The sequence below is a fragment of the Hypomesus nipponensis genome, chromosome 12 (genome assembly GCF_054491055.1).
Source record: "Hypomesus nipponensis isolate SF chromosome 12, ASM5449105v1, whole genome shotgun sequence".
NCBI classification, from domain to species: domain Eukaryota; kingdom Metazoa; phylum Chordata; class Actinopteri; order Osmeriformes; family Osmeridae; genus Hypomesus; species Hypomesus nipponensis.
In genome coordinates this window covers 1,623,030-1,645,232 of record NC_140372.1, presented here as the reverse complement: position 1 = coordinate 1,645,232, position 22,203 = coordinate 1,623,030, and the positions used below count along the sequence as shown (strand labels likewise).

Genomic DNA, 22,203 nt, shown 5'->3' with positions numbered 1-22,203 from the left:
TTTCTTTACTAAGTGCTTGAATATCTACGTCTTTAAAAGGATGTCAACCACCTTTTAAAAATGTCAAATTCATCCACGACCAGGTGTGATGTTAGTATTTTAGGTGTGATGCAAATCAGTACATCGTATTTCTGTTTTAACATATTTTAAATTGTTAGTAACCTGTCATGTGTGAGTGGCCATGCTATGTAGGTCTGTGTTTTCATACAAAGGGCTTAAGATAGCAGTCAGGAAGACCTCTTCTGAGGCCCTCCCATTGTCCCCAGAACAGTGGAAAACTCTGACGCTACGGGATGTGCCGTTTCCGCTAACTGGGGGCCCGTGAGACCACAGCCTCGGGGCCCGCTGTCACTGACCGACCAAACACAGAAAAACAAACAGCAACACCCACCTAAAAATAGCCACGGAACCAGTCACTTCACTAGAATGTAACCGTTTGGAAAGTTCGACACATTAAACTGGTAATATGAGTCAAACGAAACGGTCGTTCTCCGTGCCGCTTGTGTTTGGATTAGCTACTACGTGCAGCAGCCCGCGCATCCGTCTGGTTCAATCAGCTTCCAGTGGAAGGAAATGCATCAATGCGTTGTTATACACGGGTCGCTCCCATGAGAGTTTGCACTGAGGGGGGCTGTGTAGGCTGCGAGAAGAGCAGGAATCTAATGACTAACTGAAGGCAAAGCTGTTTTCTTGTATGCTTGGCCAAGAGCCAGCACCATGAGAGAATCTCTTTTGGTCTGTTATGCCACGCAGTAATGGAAACTAAGGACATGCTTAAAATTGTTATTTTCTGTAGATATAGCAGTTCATTACCAACATCTCTGTCTTGTAAGGGATGAAGTTGTGAGAAGGAGCTGGATCAAACTTGACAGTAAACTTGAGATTTTCCAGGAACTGGGCTACAATGAGATTATTTTCTATTTGGTTTTAACAAAGGGGGGTAGAGATTTGTTCAAAAGTATTTCACAAATGGTTTTAAGACACAAATCTTGAATCTGAAAGCACCTTGGCACTGTTCTCAGTGACCATTCCTCTCCTCCCTCCTTTTCCTTCCTACTCTCTATGTACCACAACCTCTCAACCCTTTTTCCCACCCTTCATCCATTCTCTGTCATCCTCCTCTTTGCACACAACCCTCCCCCTCTTCCTCCCTCCCAACATACAGCTCTCTTTCTCCCTCCCTCTCCACCTCCCTCAATGCTCTAACCCAACACTTCCATCCTTTCTCATCGTGTCTGTAAACGTCCAGAACGTTGCCGGGGCAGGTTGGCCGCACTTTCCCATCTTAGGAAAGGAGTTCAACTGTGGGAGGCCAGCCTCGCTCTCCCCCTGGCGTTTGGCTGCCTGTTAAACCTCGAACCGGACATACCATGCAGACCAGCAGAGTAATGGAAACCAGCAGCTATCAGGCAGTCCCTTAGCCATTACCACAGACTACAACACACAACCGCTAGCTGTCAACTGTGTACAAAGAGCACACTGTTGACTGGCAGCTCTCCAGAGAGGTTTGTCTTCCAGTAACATTTAGAGACTCAGTCAACTTACAGTGTGAACTTCAGCAGCACTGCGTTTCATGATTAAACCCTGAGGCAAAGAGGAAAGCTAAGATCATTTACTTGACTGTAAAAGGTGGCTTTTTAATGCCCACTGTGTGTAGCACAGCACAGCAGTGGAGCATGACCGCAGATTAAGACGTTACATGTGGTATTAATCACCTGTTGCCTACAATTTCTTTGGCCAATTATTATGGGTTCTTGTTCTACCTTTGATAATCACACTAAAACTTAGACATAGAAACGTTTGATTAGCTGTTCCTCCTCCAAGCAATAAGGTGTATGCTACCACGAGGCAGGTCTACAGATACAGATTTAAGTCGACTCATACAATAATTGTGGTAAAAGAAAATCTAGTAATTATAATAAAAGTATGAACCTTTAATGCATTTGGAATCATGGGGTACGTCTGTTTTTATTTACAATAAATTAGCAAAAATGACAAGAATGTCAAAGTGTGGTGAAAAGTAAAACCTCGGACCACCAGGCAGGAGGCCGAATCTCCGCACATCATTAGCGAGTTTGCTGCCGCTATGGAAAAGTACCCCCAGATAGCCTTTGATGTGATATTAGTTTTGAATCCAATAAGCTCCATCTCTGGGTAACTCCTTTCACATGCAACAATGGTCCAGTAAACGCGGACTTATTACCATGGGAATATTCATGAATCATATAAAAAACAGGTTGTCAGATTAACCGGGGGGGGGGGGGGGTCACAGTCCTTTGGATTGCTTAAACGTAATTGTGCATTTAAATTCATACGATACAATATAGCCCACTGTGTCATTAAGGATTTTTTTTCTTGGTCTCAGTGTCGCTGCAGTCAACAAATGATATCTTTACATTAAACAGAGAATGTAGAGATGGGACAAAGTAACGTGAAAATTAGTGAATGTTCTTTTGGATACGGTTTAATTATTAAGTGCTATGACATCTTTAGCTGACTTTATCGTCACTTCACTCACAGCCCTTCAAACTATTTAGGAGAAGGAAAAAAAGAAAAAAAAAGAAAGGCATTCTGAGTTGTACACGGACGCCATCTAGTGTTCACAAACGGAAAAGCACAAAAGAACAAAGAATACCGACTTCAGTTTGGCATAGTGACAGTACTTTCACCTCTTTCTTTTTACTGCCCGACGAGGATCTGCATTACAAACACCAGCTGCATTCTTGGGGGAACAGCCGGGGCTCCCTCGGCCATGCCCGGTAACTCCTGACTCTCCATATGACAGGTCCCGGGACAGCGGCGAGCTGCCATTGGACGAGTATGTCAGGGCGGGGGCAGAGGTGAAGTTTTGATTGACAGGAGTATTTGTGACAGATTCCACTCTGTTCTGGAGAGACAAAAGATGAGCGTGTGAGACATGAAATTGAGGGACGTTAAGAGAAAATGCTAAATATTAACCGAATAATTGAGCAGCAGGTGCGCTTAGTCCCTCTGTTAAGGATGTATTACCTACGCCTGACACACGGGGAACATATGATTGGGTTGCAACTACTAAGTACGAGAATGAACACATATTAATAGGCCTATTGGTATTTGCGCGTTGGACTTACGGGTCTGTTGAGTTGGTGAATATGCGCCATTACCTCCCGATTGGGTTCACTGAAGTTTGGCACCTCTGAGAAGATCATGCAAAACCTACGATAACACTCAATCACTAAACTGACAGTAAGAAATGTTGGTTGGCCTGATTGTTGTGATGCGTTGGTCTTACTCGCCGATTTTCTGTAGATCTCCACCCCGACCCGTGTACACAGTCAGGCATCCTTGCCACAGTCCCGCATACCTGCAGACAGTCACGCAGGTTGGGTCAAATCGACTGCTGTTTCTTAAGCCTTACCGTTAACGAACACAGCAAACCGATGCGTGCATACCCGCGTGTGAGCCGTAGTACATCTCCCGGTTGGATGAGTCCTCCCACGGCATCCCACACCGACAGAGATACACACCCGGTTTTATCCGCCACCTCACGGCCAAGAAAGACAAAAGTAGGTAGGCTATTAAAGTTTTTTATAATAATGGTCTCAAGTTATGCATAGTGAGGAAAATATGTCTCACCTTACAGGAGCGAACCTCGTGGCCATCTTTTGTTTTTGACACCCTTCCTGGAGGAGAAATGAGTGACAAGGTGCCAAGTGACCCGTTTAATATTGAGACACGGTGGTTTGGTCGGCACGCCCTTTAAAATCTCTAAATACTACCGATAATAACTTCGAAGCAAAATAGTTCTCTTGACGCATCCATTACAACGAATTACGTAGCCTAGCACTTAGCCTAACATGCAAACTTACTGTGCATCACTTACCAATTTCCAACACAATAAAGATTGTATTTATATTTTTCAGTCCTGGTTTAATATCTTTAATCAGGAACAAGCTCTCGTGCGGTAGAATTCCAGTCATGGTTTGGGAGACTATTGCCAACTAGACAATTAAAAAAGTATCCAATTAGCACATTAACCGCCTTCAGCTGTTAGCAAACGGAAAATTGACATTTTGGCACGAGGCACCGTAATACAAATTGTCACTTCAACTTGTAAAAGAGCCTCGTCATTTTATTGGGTTGAGTATGAAAGTAGTTAGCTAGGTTTTGCACCTACAATAAACATATAAAGGCGTGTCTTTCGAAGAAAAAACATCGTCACGAACAGGATTCGAACCTGTGCGGGGAAACCCCATTGGATTTCGAGTCCAACGCCTTAACCTCTCGGCCACCGTGACTGAGTACTAGATACCTCTCCAAAGTAGTTTAAAAAGCATTGATTAAATTGAAAGATAAACGACTCATTACTTAATATTGTCCCATTTTATATCCTTCATATTTCGTTTAGGGTTTTCAAATAAATTCAGTCAGCTGAGCTGGCTAGGTAGCCAGCTAGCATAGCTGAATTAGGTAGCAATTTGCTAGCGATAGGCTACGAGTTAACTACATGCTTGTAGTATCCACACCACAAATGTATTGGTTGGATTATATCCTCGAGATACGTCGTCCTATCCAATGTTTTGCCAAAGTTGGCAAATGTGTTATCCAACCGACACTCTATATGTAAACATTGTAGCACATGTAACAACGCCATGTAACAACATGGCGGACGTTGGTATGACACTCCGTATTTACCATATTTGAAAAAAACGAAACTTAACGAGTCGTCCCTCGTCCCTCTTTAGCTACTGCTCTCATTGTTGGCCTCGTTCACGACGACATGAATAACTGCTCACTGGGAAAACTGTCCCCCTTATGCCATGACAACAAACCCTTGGCAAAAATAACATCATTTTATTTAAACACAGATTTTAAAAACATAAGACATAAGTGCGATTGCTGCACGAGTCTGAGGTAATGAATGTGTGCAAGACCAGTAAGCTATCAAAGATGCATAATTGATCAAGTAAGTGTGTGTGTGTGTGTATATGTGCGCATTCAAGTGAATCTAAATGCCCCGTGTGTATGAGTGTGAGTTTGAATGTACGAGAGAGAGAGTGTGAGTGTGTGTATCATTTCTTCAAATCCAGCTGGATGGTTTTCTGCAGGCTAGCGATGCTCGCGTCCAAGGCAGCCAGCCCATCCCGGAACTCCTGCTCATCGCGTGTGTCAAAGGTCGAGCTAGACAGGGCGCTGGAATCCGACCGGACGTCGCCGGATAAGAGGGAGGACTCGAGCTCTGAAGCCGTCCCCGTCCCCGTCCCCAGGGCCTGCTGACACCCTGGGAACAACACAAGGCCACCAGGAAAGAGGACGTTGGATTGGTTGAGGCGAGAGGGGAGTTCTTTTGATTGGTTGAATGCCTTCAGGAGTCCATCGAGACTTCGATGACCCATTGTAAAAGCTTCTGCCGGAGCTCCTCCCCCTTTCTGTGACATCGCTACAGGAAGTGCCGACCTCACATCCTCCCTCTGGGCAAGCTTTGTCTCCCCATCCTCTCCCTCTCTCCTGCTGCTCTGGTCCACAGACACACACATACTCAGATCCTGATCTGCTGACTGTCTGGGCCCTTTGCAGGGTGGAGAACCGGGTCCCTTCTGATCCAGGGACTTGAGGTAGAGGCTGACAGCGTCCGAGCCGTGCCCTGCAGACACCTGCTGGTCCTGGTGCTGGTCCAGCACCCGTCTGGTGAGGCCCGGGTGGGAGGGGGGCGAGGTGTTCACGGCTGGAGGCTCCAACACAGGACCCTGCGCAACTCTGAGGGAAAGAAGAAAGGGGAGGAGGGCGAGAAAGTTAATTGTGATTCATTGTTTCATAAGTTGGTGACGGCGCGTTTCTGAATCAAAACACACCTGAGGAGCTGCTGTAGTCGCTCAACCTCTGCCTGCCTCTGCTGGGCAATGAGACCCAGAGCAGCGTTCTCCCTCCAACACTCCTCCAGCTCGAGGGCATGCTCCTCTACACAAACACACGCCAGTCAACTCCATTTGTAGTTTGATTTGCAAATAGAACCAAGTTTCCCTTTCAGAATTAAGAGAACCATTTGCTACCTTTGCTGATGCAATCTTTATTAGCTTTGCTTTTCTGGAGCTGGGTCTGTGTGTCCTGCAGGGCTTGCCGTAGCTGGGCGTTGTCATCATGAAGCTCCTGGATACGAGCTTGAGCGTCACTCAGTTCCCCTTGCAGGGTCATCACTAGGAGGCGGAACACCAATCAGATCACACACACACACTTCCTGGGGGAGGAAAGGGATGTACATCCATATCCCAGGAGCTGAGAAACCTGCAGCCTTACTCTCAGAGTCACACAGCAGCGACCTGGGCTCCCTCTCTGCCCTCTCTCTCTCCTGCAGCTGGTGGTTTAGTATCCTCAGACGCCTGAGCAGACACACACAGTAACACACATCATCTCTCTTCTATGTGATAGACTGGGTGGTTGGGGGACAGGTACAGCTCAGTGGTTAGAACATTTGACTGCAGATCAAGAGGTCCAGGATCAAACCCCACCTACACCACACTGGATACAAGGAGAGGCTGACAAATCCGGAGTCCAGAGTCACCCTCACCTGCGAAGCTGAGCGTTCTCGTTGCGTAGAGGCTGCAGGACCATAGCGATCTCCGCCTGCACATTGGAGCTGCCGACCATGACAGGAAGCAAAGAGACCGTCTGCTCCAGATCAGACAGCAAGCGCTCCGCCGCACCATCTAGAGGAGGGGAAGTTCAAACGTCAACTACTGTTAACTTACTCAATTTCCCAGGGTATTACATATCACCGTTTGTTTATTTATTTGACTGACTACCTTGGCCAGCAAGCAGAGCCTTCAGTTCCCCAAGTAGATACTGCACAGTCATCACCTTCCGAGCAGCCTTCTCTGGACTGCATGGCTCAGAGCTCAGCAGAGGGTGTGGGGGGCGGGGGGGTCCAGGGTGTGTCTCTGCTGACTGTGCAGGATCTGACCCCAGGTGAGAGTGTAGTTTTGTACACGTCACACATGAGTTTGCAACAGTGAATGCCACAGGGGTGGGGTTTTCTAAGCTGGTCTGTGCGCTGGTGTCTCTTGTGGGAACGTCTTCACCCTCCTCTTCCTCTGTTCTGCCTGGAGGAGCACCAGCAGCACCCTCTCTGTGGGCCCAGCGGGACCCAGGGTGAGGGGGGGGCTGGGAGAGGGCTGCCAGGGGAGCGAGAGCTCCAGAGATGGGTACAGGTTGAACACAAGGCTTGGACTGGGAAAGAGGACACGAGACACTCTCCAAAGAACAGGATTTTCCAACTTCAGAGCCACAGGAGAATGTGGGATGAAACTGGGTTGGCCTTCCCAGACACGGAGCACCGAGACACGGACCACCTCCCAACCCAACACCCCCAGGAGCAGCCGGAGGCCCCACCTCAGACACACAGCAAGGCTGCACCCCACAGAGAGAGGGGGCTGTGGACGAGGCAGACGAGAGAGACATGGCAGGTCCATCCCCAGAGGCCACTGCATTTCCTTGGAGGACTGGTCCTTTGTGGATGGGGTCTCTGTGCTGGCCTGGTGGTGCTGAGGGAGGCCTGTTCGCCCTGGTCCCAGTCCCATCGGAGGGAAGCCTCTCTGGGCTGAAGGTGGGTGTGGAGGTGGTGAGGCGACAGTTAAACCTTGTGCCTGGTCTCCATGATCTGATTGGATCGTTGTTTTTCTCCCCAGGATTCACCCGAGACGATAAAATTGTTTTATGCACCGGAGCTGGAACTACAGAGGCAGAGTCTTTAATTAGTGCACACAGAAACACAACACACACACAGAAACACAACACCCAGAAACACAACGCACACATGGAAACAATCTACAAGATTCACTCCCATTTACGCACCAGGCTTTTTAACTTTCTTCGTTAGTGTCCTCCTCTCTGTGTCCCCTCGCTGCTTGCCCTGAGGCCTGCTGACATGGCCCAGATCTCCCTTCCTCACACGGGCAGAGCTGGTGTTGGCTTCTATAAAACACACACACACAAGAACACACACAGACATGAGCTGCCAGAACACATTTTCATTGTGCAGGTCCTTCCTAGTGGTTACACAGACAAAAAATACTAGTTAAATACTGGAATGTGTTTTAAAATCATCCCAGTTCTGAGACAGCAGTAATTCCTACATGATTCAGTTCATGGGTGTGAGTATCCTGTGTGTACCTGTTGTCTCTGCCTGCAGGATACCATCAAGAAGCGCAGCACATCGATCAAGCCCCTTGTTTATGGTAGCGACCTTCAAAATAAAATAAAGAGAGGTTGAGTAAAAATATAATAATTCTATTATAATGCTAGCAGATCATGAGGTCTCAGGTCCTTCCTGTTTGCCTCTTTGGATAATACCGACTGCTAATGAACTCTTCTCTTCCGAATACGATTGTGGCAATACAAATGTAACGTTTTATTGACTGTTCGCCAAAACTTACTGGCTCTTCAGAGTCAGTGGAATAAAGCGAGTAGGCTGGCTCAGCAGAGCGCTGAGTTCTCACAATTATTCTGCAAAGCAAGGAGAACATTAGGACAGTATCGCGGCTTCTCAACTATATAAAGACGGACGAAAGGATAAGTGTATGTAGGGACAAGGTGAGTTGGAGCTGGTTATGAAGGGGGTAAAAAGCATGCGGTCGCTCACCGTTTCCTTGCTGCCTGGCCTCGTCCTAATCCGGTGAGTCTCCCAGATGAAACCATCTGTCAATCAAAACGGTATTTTAACTTTCAACTGTACTGTAATGCGAATGCCATCACTTCTGTGTTGCAGTCATTTTTTATTGGTACGTGGTAAAAAGAGAAAATTTAATGGTTCTCACGTGCCTGTCCGTGTCATAACACAATTTTGACATGTTGTTTGTGGGATAGCTTGCCTAGCTAACTAGTGCTACGTTACCTAGGCTAGTGTGCTATTACGAACTACTCTAAACATAGTGGACTGGAGCTAATTTAGCTCAGCTAAACTAAGCTAAAATACTGTTTGTACGTGCATACAACGGGTTTAAATTGTCATAAATGCGTACCTTGTATTTTGTAGGTCCTTGTCTTGTCATGACAGGTAATCCTGAGGAAAAACTCACCGAAACTAATGGTGCTCCTCAAATGAACCGGTCGGTCTAACAGGTAGGCTAATACTGTTGTCATATTTAAAATTCAAGGTGGGGGTTTGTTTTAAACAGTAAACTTGGAGTTGTCCAATAAAAATAATACTCTCGGATTTGTGAGGATATCATTGGCTTAAGTAAACTGACGTCATAGCGGAAACCTTTCCTATTGAATACGATTCACGTCACTCAAAATTGTTAACATTCTGGAGGACGCTGAATTTTGATTCACCATGGAGATTAAAATGAATCCAGTTGGATTCGCGGTTTGAGTTAGTAATTTCCCGGAATAAAATGTGTGTGATCCGATAATTAATGTTGCCCTTCGTTTTATAAAATATGGAAGCAAATTAGTTGCATAATGTTTTGAATCTTAAAATACATTGAATACTTGATGTTGAAATTTAAGCACCATCGAATTTTTGGGTTTTGAATTCATGTCTTTAAAATTAAAATATTAATTAATGTAAAAATGAAATCCTCAACAGCTCAAATTCGAACAGTATCCTACAATTCAGATCCCCAAATTTCGAGGCGAAAAAAATCGAGGCAATGCCTTTTAAAATTCAAAACATGATGTCACTGATTTGCTTCCATATGAAACGTGTAAAAGTTGTACTAATACCAACAATCATACTTTGTTTTCAGCTTTCAACAACACTTCAAGAAGTGGAGGGAGTCTTATGGCCACGAGCAAAAACGGCATTGATGACCAAATCGTGTCTCCACAGCTGCACGTGAAGCGCTTTCTTCATAGGGATGCATAATAATATCGCCCAGACAAATAACAATGACAAAAAGCAAAAGGCAATCTAAAGGATGCTCACACTCGAGTCATGCTGGGTGTCTGTGTGTGACTTGTCTCAACCAGATGGTGAAAAAGTCACGGTTTGCATGGCAACCTCATGTGGATGTAAACAGTCTCGAGCTTGACTTGACACTATAGCGCCGTTTCCCTTTCTTCCCAGATAACACACGGGTTTAAAATGTCAGCCGTTTTTACATCATGATCTACCTGTGTCTTGAGAATTGTACAACATACACTCAGTTTTGCATTAAAAACGTATGCTTTTTTGCCTATGTGTTTGAATTTTTTCACAATCTACATAAAATATCCACATTTTATAAATATACTCACCAAAAAACAACATGTGATCTATGATATATTTCACAAAGGGATAATCAAACACTTAAATATTTTGTTAACTGTTTATCAGGTTTGACATTTTCCAGAAACTTCCAGATCTCCCGCAGCTTCTCAGAGCAGGTTGCAGAAGCGAGAGTTCACGTCAGTGAGTCGGCCATGCTGAAAGGGTGTTGCATGACGACAGCTCCTCTCCAGCGAGGGCTCGTCCTCGTTGGTGAGGTCACTAGCAGTAGACTGGACTGCAGAGTCCTGACTGGGGTCATTCGTCGAAATGTCTTCCTTCATGTGACCGTTTGTCTCTTTGGGGACTGAAAACGGGAGCAGAGGTTTAACCGTGAGTGGTTCAACGACACCATGAAGCATTATGCAAAACCCTGACCTGTTGGCTGACCTTTAGCGGTGACCTCCAGAGTGGGTGGGTCATCCCTGTACATGCAGGGCTCCCCCTCCCCTCTGCCCATAATGCCGTCCTCAGACACATGCAGGTTATGGAGCAGGAAGTAGGTGTTCATCAGGCCTTTGCCTTTCACCTCAATCTCTCCTCTTGACTTGATTTCAAAGCTCTTGTTCTCTAGCGCCCTGCAGATCAGTACCAGAGCCATCAGTAAGTGTGTGTGTGTGTGTGTGTGTGTGTGAGAGAGAGAGAGAGAGAGAGAGAGAGAGAGAGAGAGAGAGAGAGAGAGAGAGAGAGAGAGAGAGAAGAAGGAAATATAGATTGAGAGAGATGTAGTTTACTTGTATGTGAAGGGGCTGAGGTGTATGTGGTCAGGGACTCCGTGACTCTCCATCCTGGAGGCAGTGTTGACCGTGTCTCCAAACAGGCAGAAGCGAGGCATCTTTTCCCCTACCACACCAGCCAGCACAGGCCCTGTGTGCAGTCCTACCCTGATCTGAAACATTTGCATGTTCAGTGCAGTATTTTATATTTTCAAGAGCAGGAAAACCAAAGCAAATTCAGTTATTAGCAACACGCACCTGGATATGTTGGCCAGTGACAGGGTTGGTCACTTCCCGGGCTGCGATACGCATACCCAGAGCAAAGTTGGCGACCCTCTCCGCGTGGCTGTCAGTGGGGACAGGAACCCCTCCCACCACCATGTAGGCGTCTCCAATAGTCTCCACCTGCAGAGGGAGAAGACACACAGGTCAGTGGTCTCCACCTGGACAGGTGTTCTCTGAGATCTCCTCTCATCTTCTGTTACCTTGTAAACATCGTGGACGCTGGTGAGCCGGTCAAACCGAGAGTACATGGAGTTGAGCATGTTGACGATCTGGATGGGCTCGCAGGCCGCGCAGATGTTGGTGAAAGTGACCACGTCACTGAAGAGAATGGTGCACACTTCAAACTCACCTGCGGGGGAAATGCATTCACTTTACTGGTGTCAGCTCCACCTAAAGTACACTTTCCTTGACAACATCCTGTTTGTAGAGGAAGTGACAGCATGCAGGACGAACGTACCTGCCTCCACCTTCTTCCCCTCTTTCAGCTGATTGGCCACGTGGCGCGGCAGCATGGCGTACAGCAGGGTCTCAGTTTTCTTCTTCTCTGCCTCCAGGTGGCTGGATAAGATCCTTAGTTCCTCCTGGTGTTTTACACACACCACACATACACACAAGTCCATTTTAAAGATGGACATGACCCACACAAACCGTGTATTATATTATTTTTTTACATTCATTTGATACCACAACTCAATTTTTAAGATAAAATGGCAGTCCTATACACATACACTCTACTCTAGTCTATACACTCTACTCTACAGATATATAGAGCTACGCTCTCCAGACTCATGGGAAGTTGTATCTGCCTTCTTGCGCTCCAGCTGATTGGACAGCTCCATCTCTGCCAGGCGTTGCTGGTTGAGCAGGATGAGGTCGCGGGTGGTGTCGTGCTGGGCGATGTCTGAGATGTGAAGGCCTCTCTCCTCCAGCTCCTGCAGGCTGCGCAGCTTGGGGGAACACAGGTACACCATGCAGCCCAGGGCCTCCATCCACACCATCTGGCCTGGTGGGAACCGGAATAGGACGGCTGTCACTGACCATCTAACTCCCCAAGATTAATTTAAAATGTCCTGTTCTGGTCTATGTGAAAGTGAAAAGTTGTCTACTTAATCTACTAAAGTACATACAGTTTCCATATCGACCTGACTTATCACACAGCATCCACAAGTTGACCATCTGACCATCTTATTTACCTCTTAGTTTCAGCGTAGAGTGGTGCTGAAAGGTCTGAGGCACCATGTTGCGCTTCGTCTTCAGAACAAACTGGCTGTTGATGAACTTTCTGATGCTCTCGATGTTGAAGGTCACTTCGGGGTGCACGATACTGAAGTACTCGTCCAGGCGAATGTCCATGGTCTGAAGACCAGGGACGAACTTCTGGATGTTGACGCCGGTCTGCTTCACCTTGAGCTGAACAGGGGGAAGACGTTGTTAGTTTTCCTACTTACGTTTTTGAAATGAAGTGTTCTGTCACTCAACACTGGTAACTCTCACATCTTTGTCGAAGACGATGTGGAAAGGGAAGGCGTTGCAGAAGGCCTTCTCTTCCATCCACAGCTTGTTAGGGTAGATTGGGGTGAACGTCTGAAGGAGATTTCCTTCAGGTCGAAGAACGGACAGCAACAATAAACACCGAAAAAGGTTCTGCCAACTAGTCTGCAAAGCCTTTAGAAAAACAACTCTGTGGGGTTGAGATAAATCATATAAAATATATTCTATATGACTTGACCAGATAGATTATCATCTGATGGGGTTTAACGGAACCTTTTCCAATCCTGACGACGCTCCTGACCATGTCCCAGGGAGCCCTCTTCCCAGCGGGGCAGAGGGGCAGGTGGGCACACCTCTCTCTCATCTTCCTGAGAGTGTCTTCCTGTTGCTGCTCGCCAAACGGACGAGAGGTTAGCCACAAGCACAACTCTGGATCATTACAGCGTTACTGTAGTTATTTTTGTCTTTGGGTTCAACATAAACCTATAGCTCTGCAGTGTTCAGATACATTTGAGTTTTGTTTGTTTTTCTGAAGGGGATGCAATAACAGTAGTAATAATGTTGCAGCTATGATAATGCATAATTGACTCAAGAGTTGTTTTTAAACCAGCAGTGAAATCTTGACATTTGACCCTTACCTCCTCGTCTCTGCTGGTCTTTTCTGGTTGCGGATTTTTCTTTGACTTCAGGGGTCTCTGAGAAACCAGGAAGACCACATGTTCTTTCTTCCCTGTGCGTTCGTCCTCTTCTGACTGGTTAAGGATGGTCATGCTTACTTCACTGTCAAAGAAGTCCATGGCCACCGCTTCAATAATGCCTGAGCACAGAGGTCAAGCAAAACACTTCATATACCGCAGATTGTAAGCAGATCAGGGAAGAGGGAACATTCATGAAGCCAGAACACTTTGTACACAGCTCCCAAGGACAATAAATATGTTTAGAATCAGCCTCTCTTATCGTTTTTAAAAGCAGATAGCCCTACATGTTGTTAAACTGTTGGTTACCTGGCACTATGTGATACAGGCCTTTCCGGTCTGAGTAGTAATGCAGAATCATCTTTCCATCTTCGCTCTTTTCCACACGGAAGGAAGGAGCATTCATCTCCTGTGAAGAAAGCATCACCTACCACTGTTATCTATAATGTTGTTGCTAACTATCCATTAGATTCACATTTGTTTCATAATTCATCGTTTTCTGTAGTAAGTGCATGGAGATGTGAAGCAGGGTGGATTCCAGTAGAATAGGACCTCGTAAGACAGGGCCAGGTAGCTGTGAAGAGCATCCAGGTTCTCTATAAACTCCACCAGGGTTCCTCCCAGCGTGCGAAGCATGGCGTCATACCCTGCCATCTTACAAAATCTGAAGAAGTACCCTCCAAACAGCTTCAGGACAACTTCTGAGGAGACGTCTAGAGGACGGCATCAAAAAGCACAAAGATGATCACCCAGGAGCTCCTGGACCCGTAAGGTTCCATTTAAAGTTACTCCTTACAAATACCAACACACACTCTGGACTGCCAAAGAGGATAAATAAAACAACTTGATATATGTTAGTACCATTATCACACATGGTTCCTGTAGTCCTGTGGTAAATTGTTTTATGCATTCCCTAGTATTACCTGTTACCTGTGTCACTGAGTTCAATTGTTTTGTTTTACAGTACAGCTCAGTGTGTTGTCCTGGCCACCTGCATCTGGACTGCTGTAATGCTGCAGTTTCAAGGATCAATAAAGTACCTACTACGACTGCCAGACCTTCTGAAGCTGCACTGATCCCTGGAGGTGGATGTCCTGCTCCCCAAGATAACTAAATCACTTCAGTCCTGACACCTCTTGATAACCATAGAGGACTGGGTGACAGGAAGCTGCTGCAGGGACTGGGTCACACCTTGGTCACCTGGGTGGGTAATACACCAGGGGACTCAGTGGGGACATTGTTAACACCTGGCCTTCCTGCCTGCCTGCCCCCCCCCCCCCCCCCACTCCTCTCTGAAGGTCACTTATCAGCTTGTCCACAGAGACTAACCCAGACAGAAACAGCTGTCAACTTAGAACAACACACTGTCTGTAGAAGGGTTTGTTTTGCACCTTGTTAGTTGCCCTGAAATTTCTCCCATCTCCTCCGAAATTATCTTCATATTCACAATCATGTTACAAAGAGTTTTCATATGTAACATCACCTACCGAGCATCTTACAAGCCTCCTGCACCAAACGCAGTGTCAAAATGTCATCGTAAACCTCGTATGTCATGAATGTGTCCTGAACTTCGGCTAAAGTACTGTTGAAAATGAGAGATTATTAAAAATTCAGGCCAAGTTACAAAAACAAGACTTCCTCAGCATTGAAAGGTGATACATCGTACTACGTTTCTATTGCGCTGAATTAAAACAGACCTTAATTTCTCCCATGATTCTTCCCCAAATTTCTCAATGACGAGAGATTTGAGACAGGTGTTGATGAATCCATACTGTGAACACAAATTCACAACAGGAAAACGAATTACAGTTCAATTGAATAGCTTCCATTGAAATAGCTGAATCCGTAGCTCAATGTGTTGCCATAAGTCTATATATCACCAATCGCTCTCAAAGTAAATTCATGAACAAAAGGTTAGCGGGGAAAGTTTAGAACTCTGCAGGGAAGTACTCACCATTTCTGAAGACGCTTGCGTGTCTTTAAGTTTCACTTGGTTCAAATGTTTTAATGTCAAATGTAAAGCAGATAGGCTACTGTTGCTCCTTCTTTTACTTCACTTCACCTATTCATCTTTCTCAACATCTCCCGTTCGGTCCTGCTCTCTCTCCCCCCTCTCCTGCACACGCACACGCACCAACACATTTGGAATAAGACTGCCTCCACATGGACAGAATAAGTCATGGCATTAAATCTGGCTATTGCGAACAAAGTCTAAGGAATTGTAGCTCTGATTAAATTGTTGTGCTTTATTTTTATGTAGGCTATAGTGGAATCCCTGCTGGCTCAAAGCAATACACACTATAAACAAGTACTACAGAAAATAGATTCATTGTGACTCAAAACGGTCCTGCTATGTGTAATGACCTTATCAACGGTTAGTTCAAGTTCAAGTCATTTATTGTCAGATGCACAGAACAACACAGGGTCAGATTGGGCATTGAAATTCTTAGGACAAGACAACGCAAAGCAACCTGGCATAACAGAACATATAAGTAACCAGAACATAGATTACATGTATAATAAGCTAAAATATAGTAAACCTCCGAATATACAAATAAAATGCAATATTCAATACAGTATACTAAACCTCTAAATACACAAAAATAACCTAACCTTATAAACCTATGAACCATCCCTCCTGAAGAGCAGTGTCAGTCGAAAACATTACCATCCCAATCACCCAGTTCACTTTATAAAGTAGCCTAGTATTTAACCTTTATTTTCAGTATTTGATATAGGCCTAATTAGAATGCTGTTTCCTAGAGCTTAGAGATCTCAAGATGATCACGAACCTTCTCTTCAGGGGCAGTTAAAACTAACGGACACAGAATCAACTGGTAATGGATCCACACCCTCTAAAACACCTCTCTTGTTACGTGGTTATTAACTGTAACTAGTGGGAAAGACAAGAGGAGAGGATTGATAAAAGAATCATTGGTAATAAGTATGAAACAAGTATGAACAAATAATCGACCTAATTTGTACAGCCTTGTCAACGGGAAGGATCTAAGAAATAATCAAACCTTTACGAATGAATCACCGACTCATTCAATTTAACAAATCTTCAAACCTTTCTTTACGTGTCTTAACAGACATGAGTCACCGTAAAAACACATTAACCCTTGTGCTGACCGGAAGGTTCACAACGTACAGTACAAAAATAAATAAATAGCATTTTCTTTTAACCTTCGCGCTGTGGCGGTGTGTGAGACAACCCGACAGTTAAAAGAAAATGCTTCACTTTATTTTTGTATGAGGTAATAAAGTTGTCGCAAAACGGGGGGGGGGGGGGGGGGGGGGGGGGGTCACAATGACCCGAAGATAACACAAGGGTTAAGCCCTATAATGATTTCCTTAACAACTTTATGTATAGCCTAACTGTCCTGCCCGTGCATCGCCGTCACCGAGGTGGTTGGTTTGGGGTGGTGCGTGTCATACAATCTCACAGTCTAGGAAATATAAAATTGGGACAGTTCAACAGTTTGTCTCAACTCTCAGCAAGACCGTTTTATTTAATGAGGATACTGACGATGTTCATATCATGGTAAGTGACCTTTATTACGCGCTTCATCTTCACACAGAACGTACAGGAGTTCCAGGCAACAGTATGCAGTGTCTCCACCATGACAGCTGGGTAATTAATCATCTTTCTTTCTTATGAAAATTATTATTATTTTAATTAGTTCTAGAATACAGCCCTCGGCATTATTATCCAACATTGTGCAGGGTACCAATCCAGATAATTATCACCTACACGTATTTAGATACATTATTGGACTGCCGGTAAAAATGTGTGTGTAGTGTGTATTGTGTGTGTAGTGTGTATTGTGTGTGTACTGTGTATTGTGTGTGTAGTGTGTATTGTGTGTGTGTGTATTGTGTATGTGGTGTGCTACTTGTCTGGCTTAATTAAACATTTGTTGGATAAACGGCACCTTCAGGAGGAGCTTTCAATAAACATGAGAACAACAAATATGTACAGAGCACATGGAGCAGCAGGGATTGGTGCTGAATAAAATAGAATGAATGTTTACATTGCTATAAATTCCGAGTCCTCGGTTAAACCCTAAATCATTTGCCAGGGTGACGATGTGGTGACTCCCCCAAATGTCCTGGTCCATTAGGCCTGGGAGAGTCTGTAAACCTTTTTTAGTCGCCGTCATTTCTGTTGTTAGTGATGAACTGTAATGTAGCCTAATTGTAATGGCAGAGCCGTACATTTCTGAAACGTTTAGATCACCAGAACTATGAGAAATTAGTAGGCTAGTAAATTTTCCACTAGGGGTGCTATAGTTCAACAAGCCCACGATTCGGTTCGGTTTTATGGGTCACAGTTTCGGTTTGGTTTGTTAAGCACTTTAGGGGGAAGAAAAAAAACATTACCATTTCAGTGTTCTCTCTGTATTTTCGGTGTATTTTCTGTATATCCGGCGTAGATTCCCATCATGTTAGATCGGTTCTCAAACTATGGCTGTACCCTTCTAGAGGTAGCCTATACGTGGAGGAATCTCAGAAATATCTAAATACCATAACCATGATATAATTGAAATGTGATTTCAACATTTTTTGCCTTTAGGCCTACTATAATATTTTTGTTTCGAAACAAAAATAGCCTAAATGTTGGCACGCGCTACTACCTGACTGTTCCCGGGTAGTGGTGCATGCAAAAATCCTCCGTGAACTGTTGCTCAATAGGGTAGACTTCTGTATTTTAACGTCGGTCATAATGGTGGTACTTGGACAGTCAAAGATTTTCTGAGGTGGTAAGGGATGTAAAAAGTTTGAGAACCACTGTGTTAGATGTATTACCGTTGCAATTTCGTATGATTTGCCTCTCCAATGTTGCCAACCTCAGTAAAGAAAGTAGCAGTGCTGCGCGAGGCTATAGTGAGACTGACCGCCTGTGAGTGCTTTGGGACGGCAGCACCCCGCTGCTCATTGAGTACACAAAAACGCCAGCAAGTTTCCAACAACACCGGGAAAAAGTCGCTAGATTTGTCGGTAGCCTCTTTTGACAATAAAAGTCGCCAGAAGGGTTTGGAAAGTCGCCAGATATAGCGATAAAGTGCTAAGTTGCCAACACTTCTCCCCAGTTCCTTCCACTACGTGACTCGTCATCGATATAGCCTACTGACCGTTCATTGGACAAGTAGCCTACTCTCCGGGAAAGGGGAAGGACAAGGGGTGTTAGGTTGTCTTTTCTCTAGATCCGAAAAACCGCGGTTTACATGTAAAAACCGAACCATGGTTTGTGTGTTGAAAAATTCGTTTTTTTGCGGTTCGGTTTTGCACCCCTATTATCCACAAAATGAAATAATCAGGTTTTCTTTCAAGTTTTTCTCCTATCTAACTTGATGTGTGTGTGTTCTGTCTGCAGACTTGCCCACTCTGCTGAGCTGTCATCTTCATTTGATTTTTTTCTTCCATGGGTGTGCGTGTTGGCACTAACCTGGACTTCCCAACACAGAGTGTTTTTCAACAGACCAAACTAAGACTACAGTCTTTCAACTTCTAACTAAAAACCTTTGGGGTATAACTGCTGTAGAAGACACTAAATCGTCAGTGTCTTTGTCTTGGAGGTTGTCAAGAAAATTAGGATTTGGTAAGGGACTGAAATCCGATCTGTCTCAAGATGGCCGCCAGCATGGACACGGTAGACATACTGGTTGTAGTTCTGTACTTCCTCCTGGTTCTCACCGTGGGGTTCCTGGCCATGTGGAGAGCCAATAGGAGCACAGTAAGCGGTTACTTCCTGGCTGGCCGTTCAATGAACTGGGCGATGATCGGTGCGTCTCTGTTTGTCAGCAACATCGGCAGTGAGCATTTCATTGGCCTGGCTGGTTCTGCAGCGGCCAGTGGTCTTGGTGTGTCCGCCTGGGAGCTGAACGCCCTGCTGTTGCTCCAACTCCTGGGCTGGGTGTTCATCCCCGTTTACATTCACTCCGGGGTCTACACCATGCCTGAGTACCTGGCCAAGCGCTTCGGAGGGAGACGTCTGAAGGTCTACTTTGCTGCCCTCACCCTGCTGCTGTACATCTTCACCAAGCTCTCTGTAGACCTCTACTCTGGCGCGCTCTTCATCCAGGAGTCTCTGGGCTGGGATCTCTACCTGTCCATCATCCTCCTCATCTCCACCACGGCTCTGATGACCGTCACGGGCGGGCTGGCGGCCGTCATCTACACGGACGTGCTGCAGGCCTTCCTGATGATCTCAGGAGCCCTGTGGCTGGCAGTGCTCAGCCTGGACAAGGTGGGAGGGCTGGAGGGTGTGTGGACCAAGTACATGCAAGCAACGCCAAACGTCACCGCCATACTGCTGGCGTCGCCCAGCAACCTAACATACTCTCCCTCCTGCCACATCACCCCCAAGCCCCAGTCTCTGAAGGTGCTGCGCGGGCCTCTGGACCCAGACCTGCCCTGGCCAGGCTTCATCCTGGGGCAGACCCCAGCCTCCATCTGGTACTGGTGTGCAGACCAGGTCATCGTGCAGAGGGTTCTGGCCGCAAAGAACATCGTCCATGCCAAGGGCTCCACCATCATGGCTGGCTTCCTCAAGATCCTGCCCATGTTCATCATGGTCATCCCAGGGATGATCTCCCGGATCCTGTTTGTGGATCAGCTGGCATGCATCAGCCCTGAACACTGCCTGGAGGTGTGTGGGTCGAGGGCGGGCTGCACCAATGTGGCCTACCCCCGCCTGGTTATGTCTGTGATGCCCACGGGCCTTCGCGGCCTCATGATGGCGGTGATGATCGCAGCTTTGATGAGCGACCTGGACTCCATCTTTAACTCTGCCAGCACGATCTTCACCCTGGACATCTACAAGATGGCGCGGGAGCGGGCGTCGTCGCGGGAACTGATGATGGTCGGCCGGGTGTGCGTGGTCGTCATGGTGGTCATCAGCATCGCCTGGGTACCCGTCGTCGTGGAGATGCAGCGGGGGCAGATGTTCTACTACATCCAGGAAGTGTCCGACTACCTGACCCCGCCCATCGCCGCCATCTTCCTCCTGGGAATCCTCTGGCGCCGCTGCAACGAGAGAGGTGCATTCTGGGGCGGCATGGTGGGGTTTGTGCTGGGGGTGACGAGGCTGGTGCTGGCATTCGTGTACCGAGAGCCCCTCTGTGACCAACAGGACCAGCGGCCAGAATTCATGAAGGTCCACTTCATGTACGTGGCTCTGGTTCTGTTCTGGGTGTCGGGGCTGGTGACGGTGGTGGTCAGTCTGGGCTCCCCGCCCCCCAGCGTGGAGCAGGTACGCACCTCCACCTTCTGGGGGCTGCGCCACAGACACGCCTCCTCCAGCACCGACAGCCCTGAGGAGGGGTGGAGCGGCCCTGTCAGCCAGTCACCCACGGGACACCACAGTGGCACACTTGCCACCACCACACTCTTGGGTCAGATCGGTAACGGTCACACCGGAATGAGAAGGTGGGAGGGCCAGGAGAAGGGTGGACGGGTGGAGGAGGAGGAGAGGGGTGGAGGGGTGGAGGAGGAGAGGGGTGGAGGGGTGGAGGAGGAGGAGAGGGGTGGAGGCGTGGAGGAGGAGGAGGAGAGGGGTGGAGGGGTGGAGGAGGAGAGGGGTGGAGGGGTGGAGGAGGAGAGGGATGGAGGGGTGGAGGAGAGAGATGAAAGGGTGAAGGGTGGAGGGGTGGAGGAGAGGGATGGAAGGATGGAGTGTTGTAGAGGGGGGGGGAGAAGGAAGCGTGTGGGAGAGCGTCCTGGGGTGGTTCTGTGGGTGCCAGGAGCAGCCAGGGGAGGAGCAGCCAGGAGAGGAGCAGCCCAGACAACCCTCCCAGGAGAAGAGGCTGGTGGAGGACATGCTCCTGGAGACACCCAGAAGCAGGATGCTCCTCAACCTGGCCATGCTGCTCATCATCTCTGTGGGCTTCTTCTTGTTCATCTACTTCTCTGTGTAGACAAGATGTACATTTCAGTTTAACTCTTTATCTTGTCAGAATCAGAAGGTTATTGCCAAGTAGGTTTACACTTACAAGGAATTTGCCTGGGAAATTTGACAACTGTTTGGCATAAAAAGTTTTAGATACAGGGGATATGCATGTTTCTACATGTTACATGCTTAGTGGACTGTGTATTTTCCTGTGCCAGCACTAGTACCAGTACAGGTCCAAACGATACCAGTACCGTACAAGGCAACACAGTGTACAGTTGAAACATGTGAGATGTGTTGGTTTATTTCATTCATATTATAGAATAACCAGATTGATGTTGGGCAAGTGAACTATAATACAATATTTAGTAAATATATGTTTTTGGTTATTTGGATAGGCTTAATATACTGTATCTATCTTATGAGGTGTACAGTATATGAGAGATGAGTAAAAACCAGGAGCTCACTGTGCCAAGCCCTTTACACTTACACTTTTATAAATGTCCACCAGCAAACAAACACTTTTTGAGGGCAAAGTCATGGTTACTAAACACTTAATTTCTACAACTGAAACATCATCCAGGTGTGGGGAAAGCCAACACAAAATGTACCAATTTTAGAATGTAATAAAGACAAACACTGAAGTGAAACCCTATTTGGAAGCCAACTTATTTGAATACATTGGTACATTCAGCAACCAACGATGGCAGGCAGGCGATTCCAAACCTCCAGCATGCAGGGGGGCCCAACTACCTGCTACAGAACCAACCTTGTACTTTTCCATTCATGCAGTAGTCTTGGTCTTCCTTTCCCCCGTGTGTGGTGTGGTACCCACCCTGGTGGGTAGACCCTGACATACATCCAACAGAAACCCCACCTGCTGACTGCAGCACATACTGCAGA

General features: G+C 46.5%; 4 protein-coding genes and 1 non-coding gene across 5 annotated transcripts; 1 reads left to right on the top strand and 4 right to left on the bottom strand.

Annotated features, from left to right (window-relative positions):
• Positions 1-1,949: 1,949 nt before the first annotated feature.
• LOC146260603 (SOSS complex subunit B2-like) lies at positions 1,950-4,464 on the bottom strand. Its single transcript, XM_084668100.1, has 7 exons — positions 4,157-4,464; positions 3,863-3,980; positions 3,616-3,662; positions 3,432-3,523; positions 3,272-3,343; positions 3,111-3,195; positions 1,950-2,887 (listed from the first exon to the last, which is right to left on the bottom strand). The coding sequence occupies exons 1-7, from the start codon at positions 4,193-4,195 to the stop codon at positions 2,666-2,668; spliced, it is 675 nt and encodes a 224-aa protein (XP_084524226.1). The 5' UTR covers positions 4,196-4,464; the 3' UTR covers positions 1,950-2,665.
• trnas-cga (transfer RNA serine (anticodon CGA)) lies at positions 4,196-4,277 on the bottom strand. The gene has a single exon. It is a non-coding gene; the product is annotated as a tRNA-Ser (tRNA).
• A 349-nt stretch (positions 4,465-4,813) lies between the features above and the next one.
• ccdc14 (coiled-coil domain containing 14) lies at positions 4,814-9,179 on the bottom strand. Its single transcript, XM_084668099.1, has 11 exons — positions 8,994-9,179; positions 8,615-8,670; positions 8,409-8,478; positions 8,146-8,218; positions 7,828-7,947; positions 6,780-7,706; positions 6,545-6,683; positions 6,274-6,356; positions 6,030-6,173; positions 5,832-5,937; positions 4,814-5,736 (listed from the first exon to the last, which is right to left on the bottom strand). Exons 1-11 carry the CDS (start codon positions 9,021-9,023, stop codon positions 5,052-5,054), a joined length of 2,433 nt encoding a protein of 810 aa, XP_084524225.1. The 5' UTR covers positions 9,024-9,179; the 3' UTR covers positions 4,814-5,051.
• A 980-nt stretch (positions 9,180-10,159) lies between these two features.
• gucy1b2 (guanylate cyclase 1, soluble, beta 2) lies at positions 10,160-15,515 on the bottom strand. The gene is made up of 16 exons (XM_084668101.1): positions 15,364-15,515; positions 15,107-15,180; positions 14,897-14,991; positions 13,962-14,122; positions 13,719-13,818; positions 13,353-13,531; positions 12,988-13,102; positions 12,718-12,821; positions 12,417-12,633; positions 12,030-12,226; positions 11,681-11,804; positions 11,424-11,572; positions 11,197-11,343; positions 10,957-11,111; positions 10,613-10,800; positions 10,160-10,529 (listed from the first exon to the last, which is right to left on the bottom strand). The coding sequence occupies exons 1-16, from the start codon at positions 15,364-15,366 to the stop codon at positions 10,333-10,335; spliced, it is 2,205 nt and encodes a 734-aa protein (XP_084524227.1). The 5' UTR covers positions 15,367-15,515; the 3' UTR covers positions 10,160-10,332.
• Positions 15,516-18,027: 2,512 nt separating this feature from the next.
• Positions 18,028-21,947, top strand: LOC146260600 (sodium/myo-inositol cotransporter-like). Its single transcript, XM_084668561.1, has 3 exons — positions 18,028-18,172; positions 18,787-20,887; positions 21,096-21,947. The coding sequence occupies exons 2-3, from the start codon at positions 19,042-19,044 to the stop codon at positions 21,326-21,328; spliced, it is 2,079 nt and encodes a 692-aa protein (XP_084524687.1). The 5' UTR covers positions 18,028-18,172; positions 18,787-19,041; the 3' UTR covers positions 21,329-21,947.
• Positions 21,948-22,203: the final 256 nt, after the last annotated feature.